Source organism: Salvia splendens, chromosome 6 (genome assembly GCF_004379255.2).
Source record: "Salvia splendens isolate huo1 chromosome 6, SspV2, whole genome shotgun sequence".
NCBI lineage: Eukaryota > Viridiplantae > Streptophyta > Magnoliopsida > Lamiales > Lamiaceae > Salvia > Salvia splendens.
The window spans coordinates 38,198,385-38,221,786 of NC_056037.1; the positions used below are offsets into that span (position 1 = coordinate 38,198,385).

Consider the following 23,402-nt stretch of genomic DNA (forward strand, 5'->3'; position numbering starts at 1 on the left):
TCCATTGAAAAGTTAAAAAAGAATGGGATATGTCCTAAACATTTATATTTGATAAAGGCAAATTTGATTTGTCATGTTGCTCACACTCCTATGAGGGTTGCTACAATGTTCGCGATCCAATACGAAGGACAAAGAGTCGGTGCAAGAGGCATGAGGACACGGGCAACGATCTAAAATCTATCAATATATAAAGTGCCAGTTTTTTCCTACTATGTGACACTATTTTTTGCGGGAAAGTCACTCATTGGCAAAAAAAAATAGATATTATTGGATAAAAAATTAGTGCAATGAAATAGTGGCTTTTGAAAGAAGATTCACACTTTTATATATATATATATAAGTCATTAATTGAATATGCAAGGACTGTTGTGGACTGGTTTTGTAATTTTTTTAATGCAGCATAGGGACATATGAGAGAGAAAGAAGGTGAGAAGAAGAAAAATGAGAGGAAGGAGTGAGAGCTATGCAGTCATCGAAATCCTCTCTGCATCGCTGTCAGTGCGATTTGAGAGAAGGAGAAAGAGAGCCAGTGGGCGGCTGATCGAGAACTGATGAGGCAGGGCGGTGGTCGTGGTGGCCGCCGATTTGAGAGAGAAGAAGAGAGAGCAGTGGACGGCGGCGGGCAGCTGGCCGAGGTCGGCATTCTAGATTTAGGGTTTTTGATAGCATCTGAATTTTGATGAGAATACATGCCTTTAGTCAGATTCATGAAAAATGAGGAGACGAACTTCATGATTCAAAATTCATATGGTATCCAGGATGCTATCAAAAAACACATGCTATCATCATATATTTATAGACGAAATTGAGCTAGAGTTCTTAAAAATTTGTTGGAATGAGCTTACGGCTTTAACTTATTGCAAAATCATGCTAGAGTTGAGGATGCTATCAAAAAACCCATGCTATCATCATATATTTATAGACGATATTGAGCTAGAGTTCTTAAAAATTTGTTGAAATGGACTTACTATAATGGGCTTTAACTTATTGCAAAATCAAGCTTCTTTCACATCAAATACTAAAAGAAAAGCAGATGGGTTAAATTAGCCAAAGATGGGCTGAATAGTACCAGGACTGAGCTAAGTACTAACTCTATTTGTCTTAAAGAGTTAACTAATGTCATCTTAAAAACTAAGCGACTATATTCATATAAGATAAAAACTAAAAACTACTAATAAAATACTCTGAATATATTGATGCGTTGCGCGACTTAAAAAGTGTTCAAGTGAGAAAGAGCAACTTTGAAAAAACAAAAACATACATATAATAAAAAGCGTTCTTCAAGAAGTGTTGTGCGACTTACGACGATTTCTGTCTTGAAAATTGGTTTAGCCGCGACCTTGAATAAAAATACAGCTTATTAAGCTCAAATCAAATAGAAATCAGATTTCCACGGCTTTGAATAAAAATACAGCTTATTAAGCTCAAATCAAGTAGAAATCAGATTTCCAGATCTGTTTATCATCATCAAAGAAAAATTCGAAGATGAACATAAAAGAAGCTTTAAAAATAATACAATCTTGGTTGGTTCTTGCAAATACAGATTCAGATCTAAACATCACCGACAAAAGAAAGAAAACATCACAATCAATTTACAGATCTGATTGATCAATTTAGATTTATAAATTTATAAATGTTAAAAATAGAGCTTGAGGTCAAATATAAATTGAAATCAGATTTCCAGATCTGATAATCATCATCAAAAATGAAATACGAATAAAAACATTTGAGCATCCACGATGGTAAATAGGCCAGCCATAGGCTGGCTAGCCACAACTTCTCCTGCCACATCATCAGCACTTAAAAACTCCTTCTGCCACATCATCAGGACAAATAACTAGACAAGCATGGCTAGCCACAATAAACAAAATTATAAAAACAAATAATTAACAATCACACAAAATACTGAATTAAATTTACGACACAGATACGGGAAAATTCAATAATAATATTAAAATTTAAAAAGTACATTAATTTAAAAAAATACATTAATTTAAAAAATGATGTGCAAATCGCGTATATATAGTGTTTCGAAAATTAAATAAATAAAAAAATAAAAAATCGGCTGGCCGATCGGGAGCCTGCAATGGCGGTCAGCCGATCGGCGAGCGCATCGGTCAGCGCCCGGGAATCGGCGTGCGCTCGCCGTTTTTCTCGCCGATTTGGCGCTCGCCTTCTGCAATGGTTCGGTGAGCGGACCGGCCAGCGCCGGGAATCGGCTAGCCAGTCCGCTTGCCGCCATTGTGGATGATCAAAAAGAAGTTTTAAAAAAAATCAATCTTGGTTGGTTCATTCAAATACAGATCCTTTCATTCAAATACAGATCCTTTCATTCAAATACAGATCCATTACCAAACATCACCAAAAAAGAAAACAATCCCCCAAAAAATAAAACATCACAATCAAATTTACAAATAAAAAAAATAAAAAAAGTTTAAAAGAAAATTTTGATCTTGGTTCAAATATTCGATCTTTAGATCTAAATAGATCTAAACATCACCGAAAAAAAGAAAAACATATCGGTGAAAATCAATTTTGAACTAAGCATCTAATCCTGTCATTTTAATCAGTAAAATATCGATATGGAGTTTTTCTAATCGGTGAACAAAAAATCAATAACATCGGAGAAAGCAGAAGACAAAAAGAAAGAGTTTTGCCAAGAACAAGAACAGTGGGAATGCCAAGCGGAAGAACCAGCAAGCCTTGGACAAAGTTGGGTGCCATTGCCTTTGTAATAATGCACCAAGTCAACTTAAACTGTCGATGCGATGAAAAAGCGTTGGCAGTCCGATCATGTTACAAGGGCAGCAGCTTTTGCAGAATCTGCGGCAATGCCCTTGGCAATGGCTTTGAATGCCGCTCTTATGAAGAATGCCCAAGGCTATAAAACAAATGTAATCATGCTCAGCGCAAAGCCCTATACAAGGAAAATGCAAGGAAGAAGAAACAGTCTTGGGTGGAAGAACAAAGATGAAGCAGCCTTGGGTGGAAGAACAAAGATGATGAAGAGGGAAGGAAGATGCCTGTTTTTGAAGTTTATAGGAGTATCTTTTTATGAATCTTATTCCACTATCATGTCTTGGGGTATGCATCTTTTATATCTTTTTTTGAATCTTATTACACTATCATGTCTTAACACTGTATGAATCTTTGGGTGAGTGGCCTCTTTTCTGACTTGTCCAATATGTTCAGAATATTTGTTTGTGAGGTTTATATGATTATTTGTTGTGCCATGGAAAAATGTATCTAAGATGTGGCTCCTTCCAGATACAAATTTATCGACCAAGAAAACACTGTTAAAGTTAGGTACATCAAACATCACCCGATCTCCATTGTCATAGCATAGAATGCAGTACACATGACCATGTTCATGTGTTGAACCATCAGCCCCATCAATAGCTAGGCATCAGTACTTGTCTTACAAATCCATGGTTCGGGACCTTTATGATGATAGAGAGCAGAGCAGGTGGATGCATGTATATAGGTTGTAGACTAGAATGTTAGGTTTGCAAAACTGAAGAGATACAAATGTAATTGCATTATTTTGTATATTTAAATAGAAATAAAGATATTCTTGAAAGCAAAGTACATACAGCGAACACAGCCAAGTAATTGCAACTCTATAAACTTTGTCGGCATACCACCTCCAACAAGAAGCTGAATGCTTCCATCAATCATTCTCAGCAACACATAAGGATTGGATCATCTATGGAAACTGAGGATACAGTTGCCCCATCAGAAGCTGCATTCATCTCTGTATTGGATTATTTTAAGTTCAAATCTTGAGTCATAAAAGCACCATCAAGTACCCGAGCACCACGAGAAAATACTTGGATAACTTAACGTTTGTTTGAAATTAGCTTGGCTTAGTCACTTATTAGAATTTCCATCAAGGTATTGTGCTAAGATACACTTTTTTCTACATAAGCAGGAATCCATGCATTCAAAAGCTAAGAAAAAGATTTTTAAACTAATGTCAAAGAAATTTTTGATGCACCAAGGTAATTTGAACAGCTGACAATCAGTAATCTGAACCCCCTGCATAATTTAGTCTTTAGCAGAAATGTGGCATTATGAGATGACATCTTTTGAAGAGATAAGTTATATACTTTAAAACGGGAGAAAAATTCTACGACTCCAAGCCCCCAACCCAAGGTACAGAGAGCCATTTTTCTCCTCCTTCTGGAAAAGTACTAATTATATTATGATCTTGCATATCTGGATAGACAGAATTACTTCGATCAATACGTGCTTTATCTCCTCCTAATTTTACTAACTTGTATATAGCTTCACTCTCTTACCACAGGATGTTAATATGAAGATAATATATTTTTCCCAACAAGGATGTAGACCAATCTGCATTCTTGCTGCAAACGGTGGCCCTGTTCAGGTTATATAATTTTCCCCCTGAATTATGTTAATGATTGGCATAAATTGGTAATCAAATGTTTCAATAAGCACTTAAATGTTCAAATTAGGTCGTCTATCTATACTTTAGTAGTAGTTACCATTACATCAAAATAGATTTTTGAATGCAGATTTGTACTGAATCTTGAAATGAAACAAACAGGTTGTTATTCACATTTTTGTTCCAAAAGCCTAAAGAGCCAAAATATGAGCACATGATTTCCTTTGGCACGACCCTGACTTGTTTAAAACTCTGAACATAACGTTGAGTTGTTAGAGTGCAAAGCCACGAAATAGCCTGCTCATCGTCTCACATGTGTTGTATCCGCTTTCCATTAGTCTGACCTTGACACAGAGATCAGCTTGCCTGAATCTGCTTTCCCTTTTCCTAGTTTAGTTGCTAAGTTAGGGAACTTCTCCCTCCGCCCATGATTTACATGCCTCATATTTCCTCTCCGAGAATACACGTCTCGTTTATCTTTCACTAATTTTGGTAAATGAATCTTGCATTCTACTAGCCCCTAAACCTAATACTCCGTACATAAAAGTAGGACATTTTTCTACTAATTTTTCTTTACATTTTCTTAAAAGAGTCAAAGTGAGACAAGTAATTGGAGAGGAGTATTTAGGATCGATTCTCATACAAAAGTACTAGATTTCTTGGATACTGTCACTTAGTGTAATAGTACTACTAATAGTCTTAACTTAAAACTGCATGAACCTCAAAACCTTGAAAAAACATGTGACTTGTCTATAAAGGGCACGTTCTCACTTTGTCATTTCTCCGTCCCTTGTTCATTTTCTGAATGAATTCTTCCACTCTCATCTTCAAATCTTCATCTTTGTCGTCTTCGTCTGCCATTGCTGCCTCAACCAGTGCACCATTACCCTTCACCGTCTTCGTCTTCGTCTCATCCACGATGAATTTACGGGTTTCGTCATTCGACTTTGAGCTGCTGATGACAATGACAGCGATGATGAGGTTGAATAGGCAGAAAATCACGTGGGAATTGGAGGCTGCGAGGCCGATCAGCTCAAATGTGGATTGCAACATTGTTTTGAGATTGTGTTTGTTTTGGTGATGAGAATGTGAAGTGTGGGAGGATTTTGTGGCTAAAAATAGGCATTATTTTTGTCCAAGGCTTTGCTTTGAAGGAAACAAGAGTGTTCTATAAGCTACTTCCTTAGCAATGTTGATTGGCTCTCCTAACTTGAAAATTTGGATGATTTTTAGTGGTATATAATATGAATCATTTGAGAAATTGAAAGTAGTGTCTGTGCCATAATTTCACTTGCTTTGGAAGTATTTAGTGATTTGAAGATGGTAAAAATGGACTACCTGATCCACTAATGGAAAAGGCAAAACAAAAAATAATAGAGCTATTATGCTTGGAGTGTTATTAGTTTAGGATTTGAGAGAAGTGGACAAAAATTCATAACATGCATATCAAGTTATTACTATAAGTGCACTTTTGCAATTATAATCAAATTTTCTACATAGTTGCCTTGTTAATTAAGCTAATTAAAGCTTGTTTACAGACAAGGAAAAAAATAACGAAAAATAACCAAATTTTATTCATTGATAACATAATTACTTATTTCACTTTTTCTTTAAAACATACTAATACTAATAAATTTCAATCGATTAAGCTAGCTAATCTTCTTTAGCAGTAATTGTCAAATCATACTATTGGAGCCACGTTTCTATTTTAATCAACCACTTCATTAATTTTTATGGCCTGATTTAGCCAACAACTTTTATTAACATTGCTTACACTTGTCCCACTAATTAATTACACCAATAACAATTAGCTATAAAGCCAATCCATTCAACTGTTCAAGCAATATTTTTTTTCCATTTACCATTTCTGGTGTATTCTAAATCACTAATCATCAAAACCTAAGGACTGGTGAAATACTCAAAGTGGAGATATTGCATACATGAGTGATGGTTACTTAGAGTCTAATTTTCTGTATTTTATAGGAGTATGGTTTTTTTTTGTATTAAGTACTTTTTTGTATTTTATAGGAGTATGATTCATGCACTACTTTATAATATTCATAAAAATGATTCAGCTGAACCCATTTGGTAGGATTTAATAAGGTTGATTATATTATTAAGTCCATGAGTTAGTGTCTATTAAGAACATGTTAGTCAGTTAGTGTATTTATAATATGTATTGCATTAATTGAAAAGTATGTATGATAATTGATATTCGTACAAGCAGAAAGAGGAAATAATAAGTGTGCACCGATAATAGTTACAGTATGTACATTTTTTCCTGCATGTCAATTTATATGGAATGATTGGGGGTAGATTGATAGGTAGTAGAAATAATTTGCTAAATTTGAATTTCATGGCACATTCCTTTCTTTTTTTGAAAGGAACTAACCATCTACTATTAATATTTTAATTTTAAATTGAGTTCGTAAATTATAAAATATTTATATCTCTCTATCATTTAAAACGCTTCATCATTTTATTCAATAAATTGCATCATGATCTAATGTGACCAAATAAACTATTCATTGTAAATTCCAATTTCCATAATATTATCATAGGCTTCATAGCATAGTAGTAACTCATAATAGGAATATTTATTTAGTTAATGAATAAAGTAATAAAGTATAAAGAAATACAAAAGGAAAGATATGTTTTAAATATTAAAATATATACTTTACCCGTCCAAGTTAATTAACTCAACTTTGTAGTAAAAATAAACATTTGCTAATATTTTATTATCTTTTTCTATTACTTTATGTATCTCTTAGTTTTATTACATTTCCTTTACTAAACATTTGACACGAATGGAATAATATTTCATTTTAATGGTATTCCTGTGTTTCCATGATATGAGTATATGAATATTGAATACTCTGAAAATTTTGTCCCAAATTAAATGCATTCCACGTAACCAGTGTTGACCAAATAGTCAATCTGATTGGCTGATTTCAAGTGGGCCCACTACATTGACGAATTTCCATCCTTTCTTCCGTTGATTCCCACACGCGCCATAACTAGCACGTGGTACAAGAAAAAGTAGGAGTAGTATAATTTCGTCTGAAAACCAGAATAAAATAAAATAAAATAAAATAAAATAAAATCCCCATTTTGATGATTCTTCTTCTTCTTCTTCGCACCACTTTTCCCCAACACAAACAAGTCAAGAACAGAACACTGAACACCTCACTCACTCACTCTCTCCCCCTATCTACATACCCAAATTTTTTATTTCGCAGCCTCTGTTTTGCGATATGTTCACCTGAGCAATTCTTCGAACACCTCACCCTCAAAATTCCACCATTTCTCTTCCGGAAGAACACGGCCACCACCGCCGCCGGCTAAAAAACGCGGCGGAGCTCTTAAATGAACTCACACTTGATCACTTGCAAAATATCAAGCTCTAAATGCCGAAACAGCAGTCATAACCATAAACCAAAAAGCTCCGATTTTCACGGAATCCGGCACCCTTTTCCCGGAACAGAAATGTCCAACGCAAACCCATCTACATCGGAGGCGGCCGAAGACGCGGTGAACAAGCGGTACGCGAGGCTGCTGTCGCTCCGTACGAAGGCGGTGGATGGGAAAGGAGCTTGGTACTGGGCTCATTTCGATCCGATCCTGATCAGAAATCCCGACACCAACCTCCCCAAATCAGTGAAGCTCAAGTGCACCCTCTGCGACGCCGCATTCTCCGCTTCAAACCCTTCGAGAACCGCTTCCGAGCATCTCAAGAGAGGAGCTTGCCCCAATTTCAGCTCGATGCTGAAGCCGATCACGCAATTGCCCCCTCTCGCATCCCCCTCGTCGCAGCCGAATCACCGCAAGCGCGCTTCCTTGGACGTGTCTCCGATAAGCATGTTCGATTCTTCTCGATTCGCCGCCACTTCAATGACTCCAAAGCCGCCGATTTTGTCCGGTGGGAAAGACGATTTGAGGCCACTGGCAATGCTGGAGGAGAGTGTGAAGAAGCTCAAGAGCCCCAATTCCCCTCCATCTTATGTATTGAGGAAAGAGGAAGTTGATGCAGCCTTTGATCTCTTAGCTGACTGGTTCTACGAGGTATGTGGGTCTGTGGCATTTTCGAGCCTCGAGCATCCCAAGTTCGCGGCTTTTCTAAGGCAAGTCGGCTTGCCTGAAGTGTCAAAGAGGGAGCTTCTATGCTCGAGGCTTGATTCCAAGTTTGAGGAAGCTAGAAGAGCGTCCGAAGCAAGAATCCGGGATGCAGCTTTCTTTCAGATTGCTTCTGATGGATGGAATATCATAGAAAGGGGGAGCAAGAGCCTGGTTAAGTTTATGGTTAACCTTCCTAATGGAACCAGAGTTTTCCAAAAGGCGGTGTACTCAAATGGCGGGGCAGTGGAGGAGGTATTGTGGGAGACGGTTGGAGAGATTTGTGGTGACAATGCACAGAGATGTGTAGGCATTATCGCAGATAGGTATAAAGGGAAGGCATTGAAAAGGTTAGAACTTCAGAATACTTGGATGGTTAATTTATCTTGTCAGATTCATGGATTCTGTAGTTTGATCAAGGACTTCAATAGGGAGCTTCCACTATTTGGGAGTGTAGCTGAAAATTGTCTGAAAATCGCGAATTTGATCAACTCTCAACCGAGGGTTAGAAGTTCTTTCCTCAAGTTTAGGTTGCAAGGGTCTGAAGTTCCTACCTTTATTACAGTCCCCTTTCCTAAATGTGACATTTCTAAGAATTATGGTCCTTTTGTTGCAATGTTGGAAGATATACTAACTTGTTCACAAATTCTTCATTTAGTTGTATTGGATGATGCATTTAAATCTGTTTGTGTCGAGGATATTGCTGCTGTAGAAGTGGCTGATCTTGTTCAAGATGTTGGGTTTTGGAGTAATGTGGAGGCTGTTCATTCGTTGATAAAGTTGGTAACATCGATGGCTGAGGAGGTTGAGGCAGATAGGCCTTTAGTCGGGCAATGCCTTCCTCTTTGGGGGGAGATGAGGTCCAAAATCAAGGAGTTGTGCACCAAGTACAATTTGGCTGAGGGGCCCGTTGATAGGGTGGTCGAGAGGCGGTTTAGGAAAAACTATCACCCGGCATGGTCAGCCGCCTTCATTCTTGATCCACAGTATTTGGTCAGGGATGCCTGTGGGAAGTTCCTCCCCCCTTTCAAGTGCTTGACGCACGAGCAAGAGAAGGACGTTGACAAGCTCGTCACCCGCCTCGTTGCAGGGGAGGAGGCCCATATCGCGTTGATGGAACTTATGAAGTGGAGATCAGAAGGTTTGGACCCGCTGTATGCTCAGGCAGTTCAGCTGAAGCAGCAGGATCCCGTTACAGGGAAGATGAAGATGGCTAATCCGCAGAGCAGTAGGCTTGTGTGGGAAACATGCCTAAAGGAATTCAAACCACTTAGTAAAGTTGCAGTGAGGCTTCTTTTCCTTCAGGCAACCTCAGGTGGGAACAAGTGTGATTGGTCATTCACGAGATTATTTCGAGGGAAGGGAGTAGGGTTCGACAAGGTACAGAAGCTCGTGTTCGTTGCAGCCCACACAAAGCTCGAGAGACAAGACTTCTCCAGTTTAGAGGAGAATGATGCAGTGCTTCTTAGAAACATTAATGGTGAGGATGAAATGCTTAATGAGGCACCATCAATATGACTTGTTGTTGCTGTTGTTTGGTTAACTACCTAGAATTATTGGTGTAGCATTTGTTGATTTGTTTATTTATTTTCCCCATTTTCTCAATCAGTTTAGTGAATGATAGATAGTACATTATTGCAAGAAATTGCTAAATGGACCATCTCTTTGTTCTTATTTGGTGTGTACAGAGGAAAATTTTATTCTTCTAGCTACTGTTTTTTAATCAGAAATAGAGAGGGAAACATCAATCTTTTGTAGCATATATATGATCGTATGAATAGTGAAGGTTCTTAAATTGCAAAAAGGGTAAAAACGCGTTTGGGGCTCGTTTGATGTATGTGGGTTTAATCCAAACGCGTTTCTACTGTTTTTGCAATATTTTAAGAAAAAACCCGAATAGCGAATGCCAAATAGCTTCAGAAAGGGGTGATGTCTGTTGTCAAAATTACAGTTATGCTGTAAGATACTCTGGTTTTGTTTCATACTGCATATGTTTCTTACATGGCATGTTGTCATTACTGATCTTCTAATTTCATGCTTGCTGTTTACTTCCAAATGGACTTAACATATTTATAGCTGTAAATAAATCTTCTCATATTTAAGAATTCATGTTATCCAAATTGAAGACATCTCTTGACAGCCTCAGCTGAACACTTTGTTCTCAATATACATCTCAGGCCAGACGCGTTCAAGCTAGAAGGGTTGGAAAAACACGATCTTCCTTGCAAGAAGAGATCGGTGGATACAAGGGAGTAAGAGGCTTATGCTCTTATCCTCTTCAGTGTTTGCTCTTTCTGTTGAAGTTACACAATGTCAATGATTGTAGAAAACGCGTTAAGGGGTGTCATGAACGCAACCCGTCCCACGTATGAAATGGACGTTGCAACGAGACTGTGAACTGGTTGCCGAAGCAGGACAAGTGTAGGGTGTTGCTGGTGAGATTCATGATTTTTATGCATTGTTGCATCAATTTGTTTGTGCACATGGAATACTTATGAAATGGATGCTCAATTTGTGCAGGCATCACGGCATCTGTCAAGTAAAAGGTTGTAATCAGATAAAGATGTTGATGATTGCCCATAAAAGACTCCAAGATGAAATTGTACAATGTAATGGTAGCAAAAGTTGGAGAGAGAGAGAGAGGATGGTGCAGAAATTGCATATGGGATCTCTTGAAAATGAGATTATCCCATTCCACAATTATAGTTGTAAAGCTGAGATTGTCCTTCTCTTTATCTACTCAATCATTCTTATCATTCCATCAACCCCTCCAACACTTGTCAATACATTCCAACATACTCTCATCTATCTAATTCTATATCTATGTGCATGTAACAAATATGATGCTGGAATATTGCTAGTCTCAGTGTAGGATGGCAACTATCTCAAAAATTATGGACTTTGGACCATTTCTTGTTTTACGTGTTAATTTTAAAACATGCCGTGCAGGTGAATTGGTTTTAGTTTGTACTCCCGAGTAACCATCTCTCTCACTTTATTCTCTTCGTCTTTCTTACTTTATTATCTCTCACTTTATTCACCATCCATTTAACGTCTCTCACTTTATTCTCTTCATCTTTCTCACTTTATTCACCATCCATTTAACGCGCTATTCTTAAACTCCATGCGGAATAAAAACTCCTCTATTAACAAGGAACAAAGGGAATAACATTCGAGCCTCCTTAATCACAAGTCTTATACCTTGCACTATTTCAATAGCTTATAATATGAGAAGTCATTTAATCTATAAAACCTACATATTGCTTATAGAACCTTGCAGTGGTTCAAGTTCGTAACATTCCATTATCTTTAAGGATAAGCCTCGTTTCATATAACAATGTGAGACAAGTCTAATATCTTGCATTGATTTCAATTCGTAACATTCGACCCTCTTTGAGAACATGTCTTATACTTTGTACTGGTTTCAGTCTATAACATTCGAACCTTGTTGGTCATAATCCATACTAACACCAGACCACCACTTTGAGTTGACTTTGATACCATTATTACAAACTAAATAAGATAACACATCTAAAAAAAAAGTAGTATGTTAAAGTGAAACGAAGTACTACATTTCATATGTAAAACCCCACATTTATCACTCATACAACAGATATGAAGCAAGTCTTGAACATTGCACTAGTTCAGTCCATGAAATTAATCATATTTTATTTATTATGACAGCTCATTAGTATTATTACCATTATCAAGTGAGGATTAAAAATTCTAATGGCTAAACCCTAGTCCCTCATCTAAAAAACCCCTAATTCTTGCATTGCCTTGCCTTGCCTTGCCTTATAGTGTAGGTAAGGATTGCTCACATTGACTACTCACCAAACTTTAAAAGTAGAAAAGCCCTTTTCAATTGTATGGAATATGGGTATTGATTTCGGTCACGTTACATGTTAACAATGTAAGAGATATAATCATTACTATAGTACACAACAAATTTCACTTTCTCTTGGACTTTGCGATTGTTCATCTCTTCTCAGTCACATTCACATTTGTAAGAATTCCTCTAGGTAAAATTAAAGAATTGACAGTGATAGTATAATCATGGCAATTATGTGTAGGCAATAAATAAGTGATCTATTGGTGTAAGATTGGAAAATGTATAAAATTATGGGACTGATAGTGACTGGAATCATATGCCTACCACAAAATTCAGTGAATTAATATTTTTTAGATCAACCAATTATTACACATATTTCTCATTTAATTTTAATTATGTGTGTGCCTCCTTTTTAGCTGTAAAATTTCCTAGCACAATTCTAACCACCCTTTGCTATCTTGCTTCACTCATTTACTTTCTTCCTTCCTTCTTTTATTGTTTCATTATTATAGATATGTTTCTTTCATGTCTTCACATTGAACCAACCATTAATGCAAAGGTTGTCTAAGCCAAGCCCCAAGATTCTTCTGTAATCTTTGTTTACCTCATTGGCTCTCTCTCTCTCTCCTCTCTCTCTCACACACACACACACTGATTGTGGTGTTGGGACCATTCATCTTTTGCAAATTGGTTTCCATTTTGAGGATTGGGGTATTGATGAGGTCCACAATTTTTGAGGGAAGAAGGAAGCTAGTGTAGAGAAAAGTAAGAAATCTATAGCATAGATTTGGAGAAAGGTTAAATAGAGAGGACGAACACTAGATTGCAGTCACTCAATTCAAGGTTGAAAGAATTGCCTTCGACATAGGGGGAATTTAATTAAAATGAGTTTTTATTAGTATTATTTTAGAGATTTAAAGTCATCTTTGATTCTCCAAAAAAATGTACATTAATAGCATTGAATTGTGATACTATTACGATAATCATTCTGCCATTAACATGACAAAAAATGCGAGGGTGAATACACGTACACTCCTTGTGAAAATTCACAACTAGACGAGAATTTACTTGAGATTGAAAAGGGCAAAGCGTATGATGCTACATAAACTGTTATTTGATAAGTCAGTGGGATCAATTATGCTTTTAGCATTGTGCTATGAAGAGAAATAATTTAAGGATACCATGATGAACAATCGAAATATAAGTCCATTGATAAAGTATCACGCAAGAATTTATCTGGAGTTTATGTGAATATTTTATTTTGTTTAATTTATAGTAGCATTTTTTTTATACGTATATTTATCAAGGTCATTAATTTAGGAATTAGTTATAATTAAGCAAGATTTTCCTTTTATTCATGTATTTGAAGTAATACAACAAATTAAAATTAAATTTTATATAATTCAGAAATTAGTTACCTAACTTTTATAATTATAGGAGTATACAATAAAAATAATTTTTTATTGTGAAATAGTGCATCACGGTGAATTGCAAAAAATATGAATTTAGAGGCCCAAGAATGATGAAACCAAACCCATTTATCACAGCCCACATATAACTTTATTACGGCCCAAATTACTGAAAACAACCCCATAGTTTTCCATATTACGATTCTTACCCTCTTTCAACAAAATCACATTTCTCTCTCGAAAAGTAGAAAAACAATAGGGAATTGCCAACCGCAGAAGAGAAGAAGAGATCACGCAAAATGGGGCTCACCGACGATCAGGTATCATCGATGAAGGAGGCGTTCAATCTGTTCGACGCCGACAGCGACGGCAAAATCGCGCCATCGGAGCTTGGAATCCTGATGCGCTCCCTCGGCGGCAACCCTACGCAGGCGCAGCTGAAAGCCATAATCGCCGAGGAGAAGCTCACCGCGCCGTTCGATTTCCAGAGGTTCCTCGATCTCATGGGGAAGCACTTGAAGGCGGAGCCGTTCGACAAGCTGCTCCGCGACGCGTTCCAGGTGCTCGACAAGGAGGGGACCGGCTTCATCGTGGTGAAGGAGCTCAGGCACATCCTCACCAGCATCGGCGAGAAACTGGAACCCGCGGAGTTCGACGAGTGGATCCGAGAGGTCGACGTCGGATCCGATGGCAAGATCAAATACGAGGATTTCATCGCGCGCATGGTCGCCAAATGAGAAAGGTGAAATTTGAGTTATTGTTCAGATTTTGAATTTTGAATTCGATTTGTTGTCGCTCGTTGCATTCATCCCAGCCGTTTATTGTTTATCTGTTTATGCGTAATGATTGTGTGATAAATTCCATTTATTTTCTTTCGTTGGAATTTACCTATAATCTGATTAGGATGAAAAGGAAATGGGAAAAGCCTTGAATTATTCTTTTCCTTTCATCTTATCAATGAAATTTGGTAACACATTTCATTAGAAACAGAGCTGGCTAACATTATCGTCTAGTATTAACAATGGCACATTGCTTCTTACTTATAGTTTGTATCTTCATCACTTCACCTCTTTACAAACTAGCCAGAGAATTAGCATGCTTTTCCCTTTGCCTATTTTTAACTACATTGCTATGTCATACTCATACATACATTTATCTCGAAATTTTAAAATCTACACTTTTTATGGTTTGGAAATCTATTGATGAAACTAGAGTTCTTATGTGGTATTTATCCTGCCACATTTATTCTGGTAACATGTAAACATTTTATTTCTTTTTGAGAAAATGGAAGATATGTAAACTTAAACAAGCAGTAGGTATTGAAGAGAAAGTCCTAGCTGACTTTGGAGAATATTAGGAAGAATTGGAAACCTTGAAAGCTACACAAGTTGCTGATATATTCAGAGGGAATGGGTTGGTAACTTCGAAGACGATTGAAAGTTGTCTTGATTGAGCGAGGTGTCTAGTGAGAGATGTATCCTTAGAACGTTTTAGTGAAAAAATTACTACTATTTTGTGTACATCGAGTCTTGTGTATTTAGTGTTTAGTATAACATAGTTGAGTTTAATAAAATACAGTTGTTACTTTTGAAAGTGTGCTCCAGTCCCAACAGTAGGAACATCAGCAGTAAACCATAGTTTTTGATAATTTAAAAGAGGATATACCGCAAACATGTAAATGATGATGAATATAATTTGAGAAGTTGAAGGATCCCCTCTTCTGAAGTTGGAAGACTTTTCCCGATCGTCATTCTCTATATTTCCTCAGGACCTTTTATTTGTCAGGGGCAAATATATCAAAACACCCGAAACTAGATGGTTTAAACCATGCTTCGTGGGCTGATAAAATATAGTTGCCTGATTCGATGTGTGATATGTAATGCATATTGAACTACATGCTGTGTGTATCTGAACTTTGCAGTTGCCTGTGCCTAGATAATGTGATCATCGCACAAGGAAACATTTTCTTCTAAGCTCTTTCTTACATGCTATGTATCTCTTCTTTGTGGCTCCATTGCCATAGAAAAATACTCCGTAACTGGAGTATTTTTTTCTAGTATAATTATTCAACAGTTAATCAGATAATCATAGTATAAGATAGGAAGCCCTAACCATGCTATTCCACACTTTCGTGTGAAACCGAGTGGGATCTTATCACTATCTCTTAGTTTATGATTCTAGTAACATTTTTGGAATTGTTTGATGTTCTGATTAAGCTGTCATTGCAGGTGAGTGAGAGGGGAGGTTCGTGCTCATGTGCTTTTCTCAAGCCGTGAAGTCGTCGTGAAGATGCATATTTTTGATTTTATTGATTTTGAACTTTATTTATAGGTAGTAAGTTTCATTTATTTATTCACTCATATCTTATGAGAAAGGAATGCCTATTTCATAATTTATCCTCTTTAGCATACTCTTGTTGTTTGGGAGATACTATCTTTTTCTGATGAGATTCTTTTAATAAAATTTATTATAAAATACTACTACTATTTTTCAATAATACATTACATCATAAGAGTATTATTGTTTTTAAATTGTTATAAATAATACTAATGTACTTTAATTTGATGCAATAATCTCACAGTAATAGATAAACAAATTCAAGTAAAGAATACAAATTTGAAAAAAAAATATATACATCAGCCGTCTAAAAAGTACTCTTGTTTTTCATTTTGAGCTGTCTACTAAATTTAGCTTTTATCTACTTTTCACTTAAAACACTTTTAACTATGGAATATTTTTTATAATATCATTTTTATTTTACTAATTTTAAATTCTTGCGTTATAATGGAATGAGGTAGTAGGAGAATAACTATGGAATATTTTTTATAATAATATCTTTTTTGTTTTTCTAATTTTGCATTATTATGGACTGAGGTAGTATATATGAAAAAACTGAAAGTTGTGCGTGGAGTAACACCAAAAAATGAATAATTGAATCTCATGGAAATTCCTTCAAAAAATAAAAAAATAAAAAAAATCTCATGGAACTAGTCATAAGCTCATTACTTATATTTTTATATCTTATGCAACTTGTTTGCTCATTAAATTTTACCAAAGTAAGTAAATTTTTACAAGCCCAACAAAATTTGCATATTAATGATAAGTGGGCCGGCCCAATATAAACTCTGCATTGCCTTCATAAGCATATTAAAACCCTAATCTTCAACCTCATTGCTATTACTGTGGAGCTAGGGTTTGTGGCCTTCAAATTGGACATTGAACGAATTCCATCCGATTGAACTCACAGCTGCTGCGCCATGGGTCGTATGCATAGCAGAGGGTAACCTCCATCTCCATCACTCTATTTACACTTTGTTTTCCATATGATTTTCCCGTAGTTATGGATTTTGCGTGCTCGTTTTTTGTTTGATTTCAGTAAAGGTATTTCTGCTTCAGCTCTGCCTTACAAGAGATCTGCCCCTACCTGGCTCAAAATCTCGTCTCAAGATGTAAATTAATCTGACCTAAATCTCACATTTGTGTAAAGCTTTATATGGTAAATTGGTAATGTAGTTTTTTAATTATCGAAATTCACATTCTATAGGTTGAGGAGAGTATTTGCAAATTCGCGAAGAAAGGATTGACACCGTCACAAATCGGCGTGATTCTTCGTGACTCACATGGTATTGCTCAGGTGAAGAGCGTTACCGGCAGCAAAATCCTTCGCATTTTGAAGGCTCACGGTATTGAGAATTTGTGTTCTCGAATTTGATTAATGTTTAGTCCTATATATATTTTCACTAGCTGATTGATTGCTGGTTGGTGTTAATGCTGTTTCAGCTCTTGCGCCCGAGATTCCGGAGGATCTTTACCACTTGATCAAGAAGGCTGTAGCCATCAGGAAGCATTTGGAGAGGAACAGGAAGGATAAGGATTCAAAGTTCAGGTTGATTTTGGTTGAGAGCAGGATTCACCGCCTTGCCCGTTACTACAAGAAGACCAAGAAGCTTCCACCTGTGTGGAAATAGTAAACCCCTTTGCACATTACTCTGTTTTAAGCTGCCTCTCATCTTTGAGTAATTATGAGTTACTTGGTTGAATTGTGTTATATTTGCCTTGCATAGTTTTATATCTCAAAATGTGTTCTGTATGGAAGCTTCATATTTCTGGATTGACTTGGCTCACCTGTTAAACAGATCAAACTATTTACTTCCTTTCTTACGATTGAGTCTCTTTGACTAGTTGAGCTATTCAGGAGATACTTCCAATTAGAATGTTCCTACTTAGTAGTTCTAGTTAAGCACAGATTTTCATTTTTTATGGCTTGGAAGAATATTGTCTGGAATTCTAACAAAGGAAATCAAAGCCCCAACATGATTCATCGGCCGATTACAATATACAAAAGGACCTGCATTTTGTTTTTTGGATTAGTTTTTTTAACAAATGCATTGTGCATCATTATAAACACCATCAGCAGTTCTACCTGCGCTGTTTGAACTTGTGTCGTTCCAGCTATTCTTGTCTAGTTACTGCATAAATATTGTGCTACTGTTTCTTGTATCGGATCTTTGCTAAAGACTAAGCCATGCACTTGTATTTGTAACATTGATTTCATCCCTTTCTAACTTCTTGATGTCAACTTTACTCCTGCAGTGAATCGACCACGGCAAGCACCCTTGTTGCTTAAGCTGAGAAGCCCTGATGAGAGCAGGGGAGGTGTAGCTATTTTGAGTCAGCATGGGAAAAACCATTTTGTATTTTGGCATAGCGAATTGTTGATTGGAATTTTGTTCCTTTTATTCTGACAGTTTTATTCATGGTTGAAACTTAATTCTTCTTTGTTTCGTTAATGTTTGGTTCCCCCAATAACCATATTGCTAGGTTTCTTGATGAGTGCATTACTACTATATCTTACTACTAAAAACATCATAATCTCAGAATTCATAATCGTTGGTATTTCCTTGAGGTATGTTTCAGTATAGTTGCAGGCAGCTACACAAAAATGATGAAAATTGTATTGAAATTTTACTCCACTTGTATTGAGAAGTTATCTATATAATAATCAGGCTAAAGAACATATAATAATTAAAAGAGGTAATTATGTTTTTTCTATCGATTAAATCGGTCTAAAACTGAATTGTTGTTAAAATTGATTTGACGTCGAAACTAATGGAGTAAGTACTTACTACTAATTCTATGCGATATTATTTCAATATTTAGGAATGAACAAATGAAATATCCAAAACCATATAACTCTACCCGACCAACTCAACTTGATGAAGTAAGAATTTGAGATTGGCATCAACAAGATGAGTTGACATGATAGGATAGTGTGGCATAAAGAACTAAGACATCTAACTTTCCAAAGAGAGTAGAAGTATATTTGAAGCGATTTAGGGTAATTAATTATTAAAGTGAGCTAAGGAGCGAACTCAAATCGTTCATTAGGAGTGAACTCAAATCGTTCATTGTAGGGAAAGTGAGCTAGGCCAGGGACCATGAGCTAGCTGCGGAGTGGTCTAGCCCGCAGGAATCGACCAATTTGAGAGCATCACACAACACCAATCGTTTTTGAGTTGATCTGAAAAGCTGATATGACACGTGAATAATAAATAACTTGTATGGATTTGTGTCTATGTTGTGACTGCTCTAATGACGATTTTTTTTTGTATCATTACTAATAAATTACTGATAGAAAATTAATTATTACTCCTACTAATCAATTATTAATCGAAAAAAAACCATTACAAATTTTATCGGGATTTTTTATAAAGAAAGCAAATAGCAGGGTAGCAAATGCAAATAGCCAAAACATGAAAACAAAACCCTAGTTTAGCCGCCTGGTTTAAAATCTCAATCACAATTCAGCAGCACTCTTATTTCGTCGAACTTCTCAGCTCCGCCGCCGCACTCATCTCTCCGCCACCGGTAAACTCACACGCGAAAATAGTATTTCGCAATCGGCTACTTAGTTAATGCTATTAATCTTGCGATTATGAAAAATTTGATTGACTGTACTATTCCGTGTGTATGTTCGGGAAAGACGAAACAATGGCGTTTGCAACAATGAAGCCGACGAAGCCGGGGCTGGAGGAGCCCCTGGAGCAGATTCACAAGATCCGCATCACTCTGTCCTCCAAGAATGTCAAAAATCTCGAGAAAGGTGCAACCTTTATTTGCTTATGCATTTTTAGTTGTGTTTCATTATTCAATTGCTCTTTTTAAGCTCTGGATTACATAACATGTGCCTGGTTTCTTGTATGCTCGAAGACTAATTTATCTGGTTTGTGGCATAAATTGCAAAATGGCTATGCTTCCTCCAGTTGTAGCATTGAATAATAGTTTGAGTATCTAAATAAGGAGCATATACAATGTTAGTAATGACAGTGGTGTAATTGCAGCCTGATCAATTTTGATTGCCCTTACTTTTGAAAAGAGCTTAAAAGGTTCTAGTAAGATTATTCTTTTTGAAGCAATTTGTTCTAAAGAATGATTGCATACAGCTTAAAGGAACTTGATCATATAAGTTGTGTTTAAGAGCTTCATGTTATATTGAGGGGTGAGCTTCATGTCTCCTTTTCCTTCGCTGGTCACAGCGAATTAATAAATTCTGTATTTTTACCAGCTCAATAATCAGAAAGTTTCAGTTTGTTCACGTCAAATCGATTTGAGTGTATTACGAACTTTGTTTCTTATTCTTTTTACAATTGGAGGTACTGATTAGTAGGCACTGTTTACTTGGTTTACCTCTGATGGATGTATTCATGAATCATGGATGTGCTGCTTACTTCTCCATTATTAGCTGGGGGATTTCTTTGTACCATTCAATACGTTTCTTTGTAGTCTGTTGGCTCCATTGATCAATTATATGTATGATCTGAGTTGCAATGCTTCACCAACTTTGAAATATGGATTATCGGTTCTTTTTAACGAGTTGATTTTTTTGTCTGTTGGATCTAATCATGGATCATGGCTGTGCTCTGAGTTGTGATGATTTGCCAATTTTGGTGTATATGCTTCCTCTATGATTGAGGCACTGTTAACCTGAATTTTCTTTGACAGTTTGTGCTGACCTTGTACGTGGTGCCAAGGACAAAAGGCTGAGAGTCAAGGGACCAGTCAGAATGCCTACCAAGGTTCTCAAAATCACTACTAGGAAGTCTCCTTGCGGTGAAGGTAGGGATCCTATATAACTGTGAAACTTATTTTATCATTCTTCATTCGTTGCTTGCTCCACTATGAACTATCAACTTGTAATGTTTCTTATGCAAACTAATGTTCATGGATTTGTTGTTCATGCATCCTGTGAAAGTTAGTGTGGCTTGTTATATAATCAGATTTTTTTGTAAATTTCTTCTGTGAATATATTTTGGATTTTTCTTGGTGGTTCAAGTCTGAATGATTAGGATTTACATATTGGCCTATCCAGCTTTCTCTGAATAGTTCTAGTTTACCCGTTCTGTGTACATAATCTTGATGCTGTTTATGTTTGCGAACAATTTACATTTTGTTGAATTGACTCTTCAGGAACAAACACATTCGATAGGTTTGAGCTGCGTGTGCACAAGCGAGTCATCGATCTTTTCAGCTCCCCAGATGTTGTGAAGCAGATTACTTCGATCACCATTGAACCTGGTGTCGAAGTTGAAGTCACCATTGCTGACTCCTAGATGATCTGCATGTCCCGTTGCTGTATTTCTGCTTTTGTTAGTTAAGTTTAAAACTTGTTTATTAAATGAACATTTAGATGTTTGGAATTCGAATATAAGAGTATTTCTGAACAAATGAATTTAAGTTTTGTAGCAACGCTTTTTGTAGGTATTTCTTTTATTTATGCTCGGATACTATTAATCCTTTTAGTTGTTGCTAATTTGCTTGTCTCACTTGATTTAAAAGGTTTTGGTTCTTTAATAATAGAAATCTTTATCTTTTAATGTTTGTTATATAATGGTGGATTTAGGAAATTGAACTTATAGTGTGACAAAATACCTAATGGCTATTCACTGTAAGAAAGGTCGATTATACTTGGCAAATTCTTTACTAATATTGCTGAGCAACGGTGATGCTTAATAGTATCGTCGTGCTACCAACTTACGGGAGAAACAACGAACACTAAACAAATTCCGCGACTAGAATGATCGCCAGCTCATATTCAGTGTTTGCGAAAATTTCCTCATTAATATTGGCATAAATTGCAGACATATATGAAGATTCGGAAGAGCGGAAAAGAGTGTCCATGTTTAATTCTGTATGCTAGTTTATATAGTAGTTTATGGTCCCATATGTCCGTCTTCATCGATCTCACTATAAGAGTTTGCATAGCACATTTCATTATACCCCAAGTTTTCTTTCGCCTCAGAATTAGCAATGTTTAGTCATTAATTATTTACTAGGAAGAACATAAAATTTTGAACGTTTACAGTACTATATTTTTGTAGGTTTGGTAAATTTAAATATTTTTGTAGTACTCCCTATTTTTCGCTCAACACATAATTTTGTACATTTAGTAATTTATTTACTTTTGCAGGTTCGGTAAATTTACGTATATAATAACATCCTCAATATTTTCGATAGCATGTAAAAAATTGAAGAAAACATGAAAATATATTCTTTATAGCAGATTAGTTGGGCAGATTTGTCAAAGTTAATATAGGGAGTAAAATGAATTGATTGATGATGATGAAGTGGTTTGTGAAGTTATATGTAAGATTTCATGTTATGACCACATTTAGTCAATTGTTCGAATTTCCGGTCATATATATACATAGCATGAAAAATAAGGGAGTGCCATGGAATGAGATCCCGTGTGTCTAGTTGTAAATATGGAGTAAGCATTCCAATAGTGCACCCGATCAATCGGTGATCCGATCGACACCTATTGCTTGGAATCCGCCAATCACGATCAGCGTCACACAAGTCCTACTAGAGAGGTACATGATAAGAAAAGACGCTATAAACTTTGATAGTCTTTGTAATGCACTATGTTGATATAATCAAAACCACAAAAATTATAGTAATATTTTATCTACTATTTATTGAAATTCGTGAGATTTAATCTCATCACATTCATTTTAAAATCTATAGACGTAGATTTGGTCTTAATTTCGGATTATAGCATATATATATATAGGATTGTATTTAATGTCCAATTTAATATTGAATTTGGGTGAGGTTTTAGATGCAGAGCTTCTATTGCTTGGTTTACATGAATACTTAGAATTCGTATTGCTACTCTGATGGAATCGCGGTGAATCTTAATTTAGATTGAAAACGGTTGTATTAGCATATTTGGTTTTAGATTAGGCAACTCCAATTATTTGTATTGGTGAGGTTCTAATCGATCGCATTTGTGAATTATGATTTGGTACGTAAATCTGAGATCTGTTTAGTTAGAGTCGATGTTAATGTGATTAGGAGGCTCTAAATAACTTGTTGAATGTGAGCTTATGTGAACTCTGATGTAACGCGATCAAATCTCGAACACAGTCAAGATCAACAATAGAACGAATAGCAAGATCGACAACACACACAATTGATTGAAATGAGTTTAACGAAGGAAAACCAAGAACTCAATGAGAAAACGATGAGGAATCTTTTATTCAATTTCTGTGGAAGATTACAAACTGATTGGATGAAAAATCTTTCTCTCTCACTCTGCTTGCACAGCTCGGTTATGCACTCTATTTGACTAACACTAATC

At 36.2% G+C, this 23,402-nt stretch overlaps 4 protein-coding genes across 6 annotated transcripts; all 4 read left to right on the forward strand.

Annotated features, from left to right (window-relative positions):
- Nucleotides 1–7,513: 7,513 nt before the first annotated feature.
- Nucleotides 7,514–11,491, forward strand: LOC121809880. Of its 2 annotated transcripts, XM_042210721.1 has the most exons (4): nt 7,514–10,001; nt 10,699–10,773; nt 10,848–10,956; nt 11,042–11,491. In XM_042210721.1, exons 1-2 carry the CDS (start codon nt 7,775–7,777, stop codon nt 10,716–10,718), a joined length of 2,247 nt encoding a protein of 748 aa, XP_042066655.1. In that variant the 5' UTR covers nt 7,514–7,774; the 3' UTR covers nt 10,719–10,773; nt 10,848–10,956; nt 11,042–11,491. The 2 variants fall into 2 exon arrangements, with proteins under 2 accessions (XP_042066655.1, XP_042066654.1); XM_042210720.1 differs by having other exon boundaries at nt 10,699–10,956.
- A 2,480-nt stretch (nt 11,492–13,971) lies between these two features.
- Nucleotides 13,972–16,242, forward strand: LOC121806494 (probable calcium-binding protein CML13). The gene is made up of 2 exons (XM_042206551.1): nt 13,972–14,504; nt 15,991–16,242. Exon 1 carries the CDS (start codon nt 14,062–14,064, stop codon nt 14,497–14,499), a length of 438 nt encoding a protein of 145 aa, XP_042062485.1. The 5' UTR covers nt 13,972–14,061; the 3' UTR covers nt 14,500–14,504; nt 15,991–16,242.
- A 646-nt stretch (nt 16,243–16,888) lies between these two features.
- LOC121806340 (40S ribosomal protein S13-2) lies at nt 16,889–18,552 on the forward strand. Its single transcript, XM_042206340.1, has 5 exons — nt 16,889–17,042; nt 17,139–17,211; nt 17,307–17,445; nt 17,543–17,729; nt 18,356–18,552. The coding sequence occupies exons 1-5, from the start codon at nt 17,020–17,022 to the stop codon at nt 18,387–18,389; spliced, it is 456 nt and encodes a 151-aa protein (XP_042062274.1). The 5' UTR covers nt 16,889–17,019; the 3' UTR covers nt 18,390–18,552.
- Nucleotides 18,553–19,499: 947 nt separating this feature from the next.
- LOC121806210 (40S ribosomal protein S20-2) lies at nt 19,500–21,553 on the forward strand. Of its 2 annotated transcripts, XM_042206170.1 has the most exons (4): nt 19,500–19,630; nt 19,746–19,865; nt 20,765–20,878; nt 21,230–21,553. In XM_042206170.1, the coding sequence occupies exons 2-4, from the start codon at nt 19,754–19,756 to the stop codon at nt 21,370–21,372; spliced, it is 369 nt and encodes a 122-aa protein (XP_042062104.1). In that variant the 5' UTR covers nt 19,500–19,630; nt 19,746–19,753; the 3' UTR covers nt 21,373–21,553. The 2 variants fall into 2 exon arrangements, with proteins under 2 accessions (XP_042062104.1, XP_042062103.1); XM_042206169.1 differs by lacking the exon at nt 19,500–19,630 and having other exon boundaries at nt 19,637–19,865.
- The last annotated feature ends 1,849 nt before the right edge of the window (nt 21,554–23,402 follow it).

Excerpts from the sequence above, each read along its gene's own strand:
- LOC121806210 (XM_042206169.1), top strand. The coding sequence starts at position 19,733 with ATGTTCGGGAAAGACGAAACAATGGCGTTTGCAACAATGAAGCCGACG. Across the intron at positions 19,866-20,764 it reads TGTCAAAAATCTCGAGAAAG|TTTGTGCTGACCTTGTACGT; the intron begins GTGCAACCTTTA and ends TTTCTTTGACAG. Across the intron at positions 20,879-21,229 it reads GAAGTCTCCTTGCGGTGAAG|GAACAAACACATTCGATAGG; the intron begins GTAGGGATCCTA and ends TTGACTCTTCAG.
- LOC121806494 (XM_042206551.1), top strand. The coding sequence starts at position 14,062 with ATGGGGCTCACCGACGATCAGGTATCATCGATGAAGGAGGCGTTCAAT.
- LOC121809880 (XM_042210720.1), top strand. The coding sequence starts at position 7,775 with ATGAACTCACACTTGATCACTTGCAAAATATCAAGCTCTAAATGCCGA. Across the intron at positions 10,002-10,698 it reads GCTTCTTAGAAACATTAATG|GCCAGACGCGTTCAAGCTAG; the intron begins GTGAGGATGAAA and ends TATACATCTCAG.
- LOC121806340 (XM_042206340.1), top strand. The coding sequence starts at position 17,020 with ATGGGTCGTATGCATAGCAGAGG. Across the intron at positions 17,043-17,138 it reads GGTCGTATGCATAGCAGAGG|TAAAGGTATTTCTGCTTCAG; the intron begins GTAACCTCCATC and ends GTTTGATTTCAG. Across the intron at positions 17,730-18,355 it reads CTTCCACCTGTGTGGAAATA|TGAATCGACCACGGCAAGCA; the intron begins GTAAACCCCTTT and ends TTACTCCTGCAG.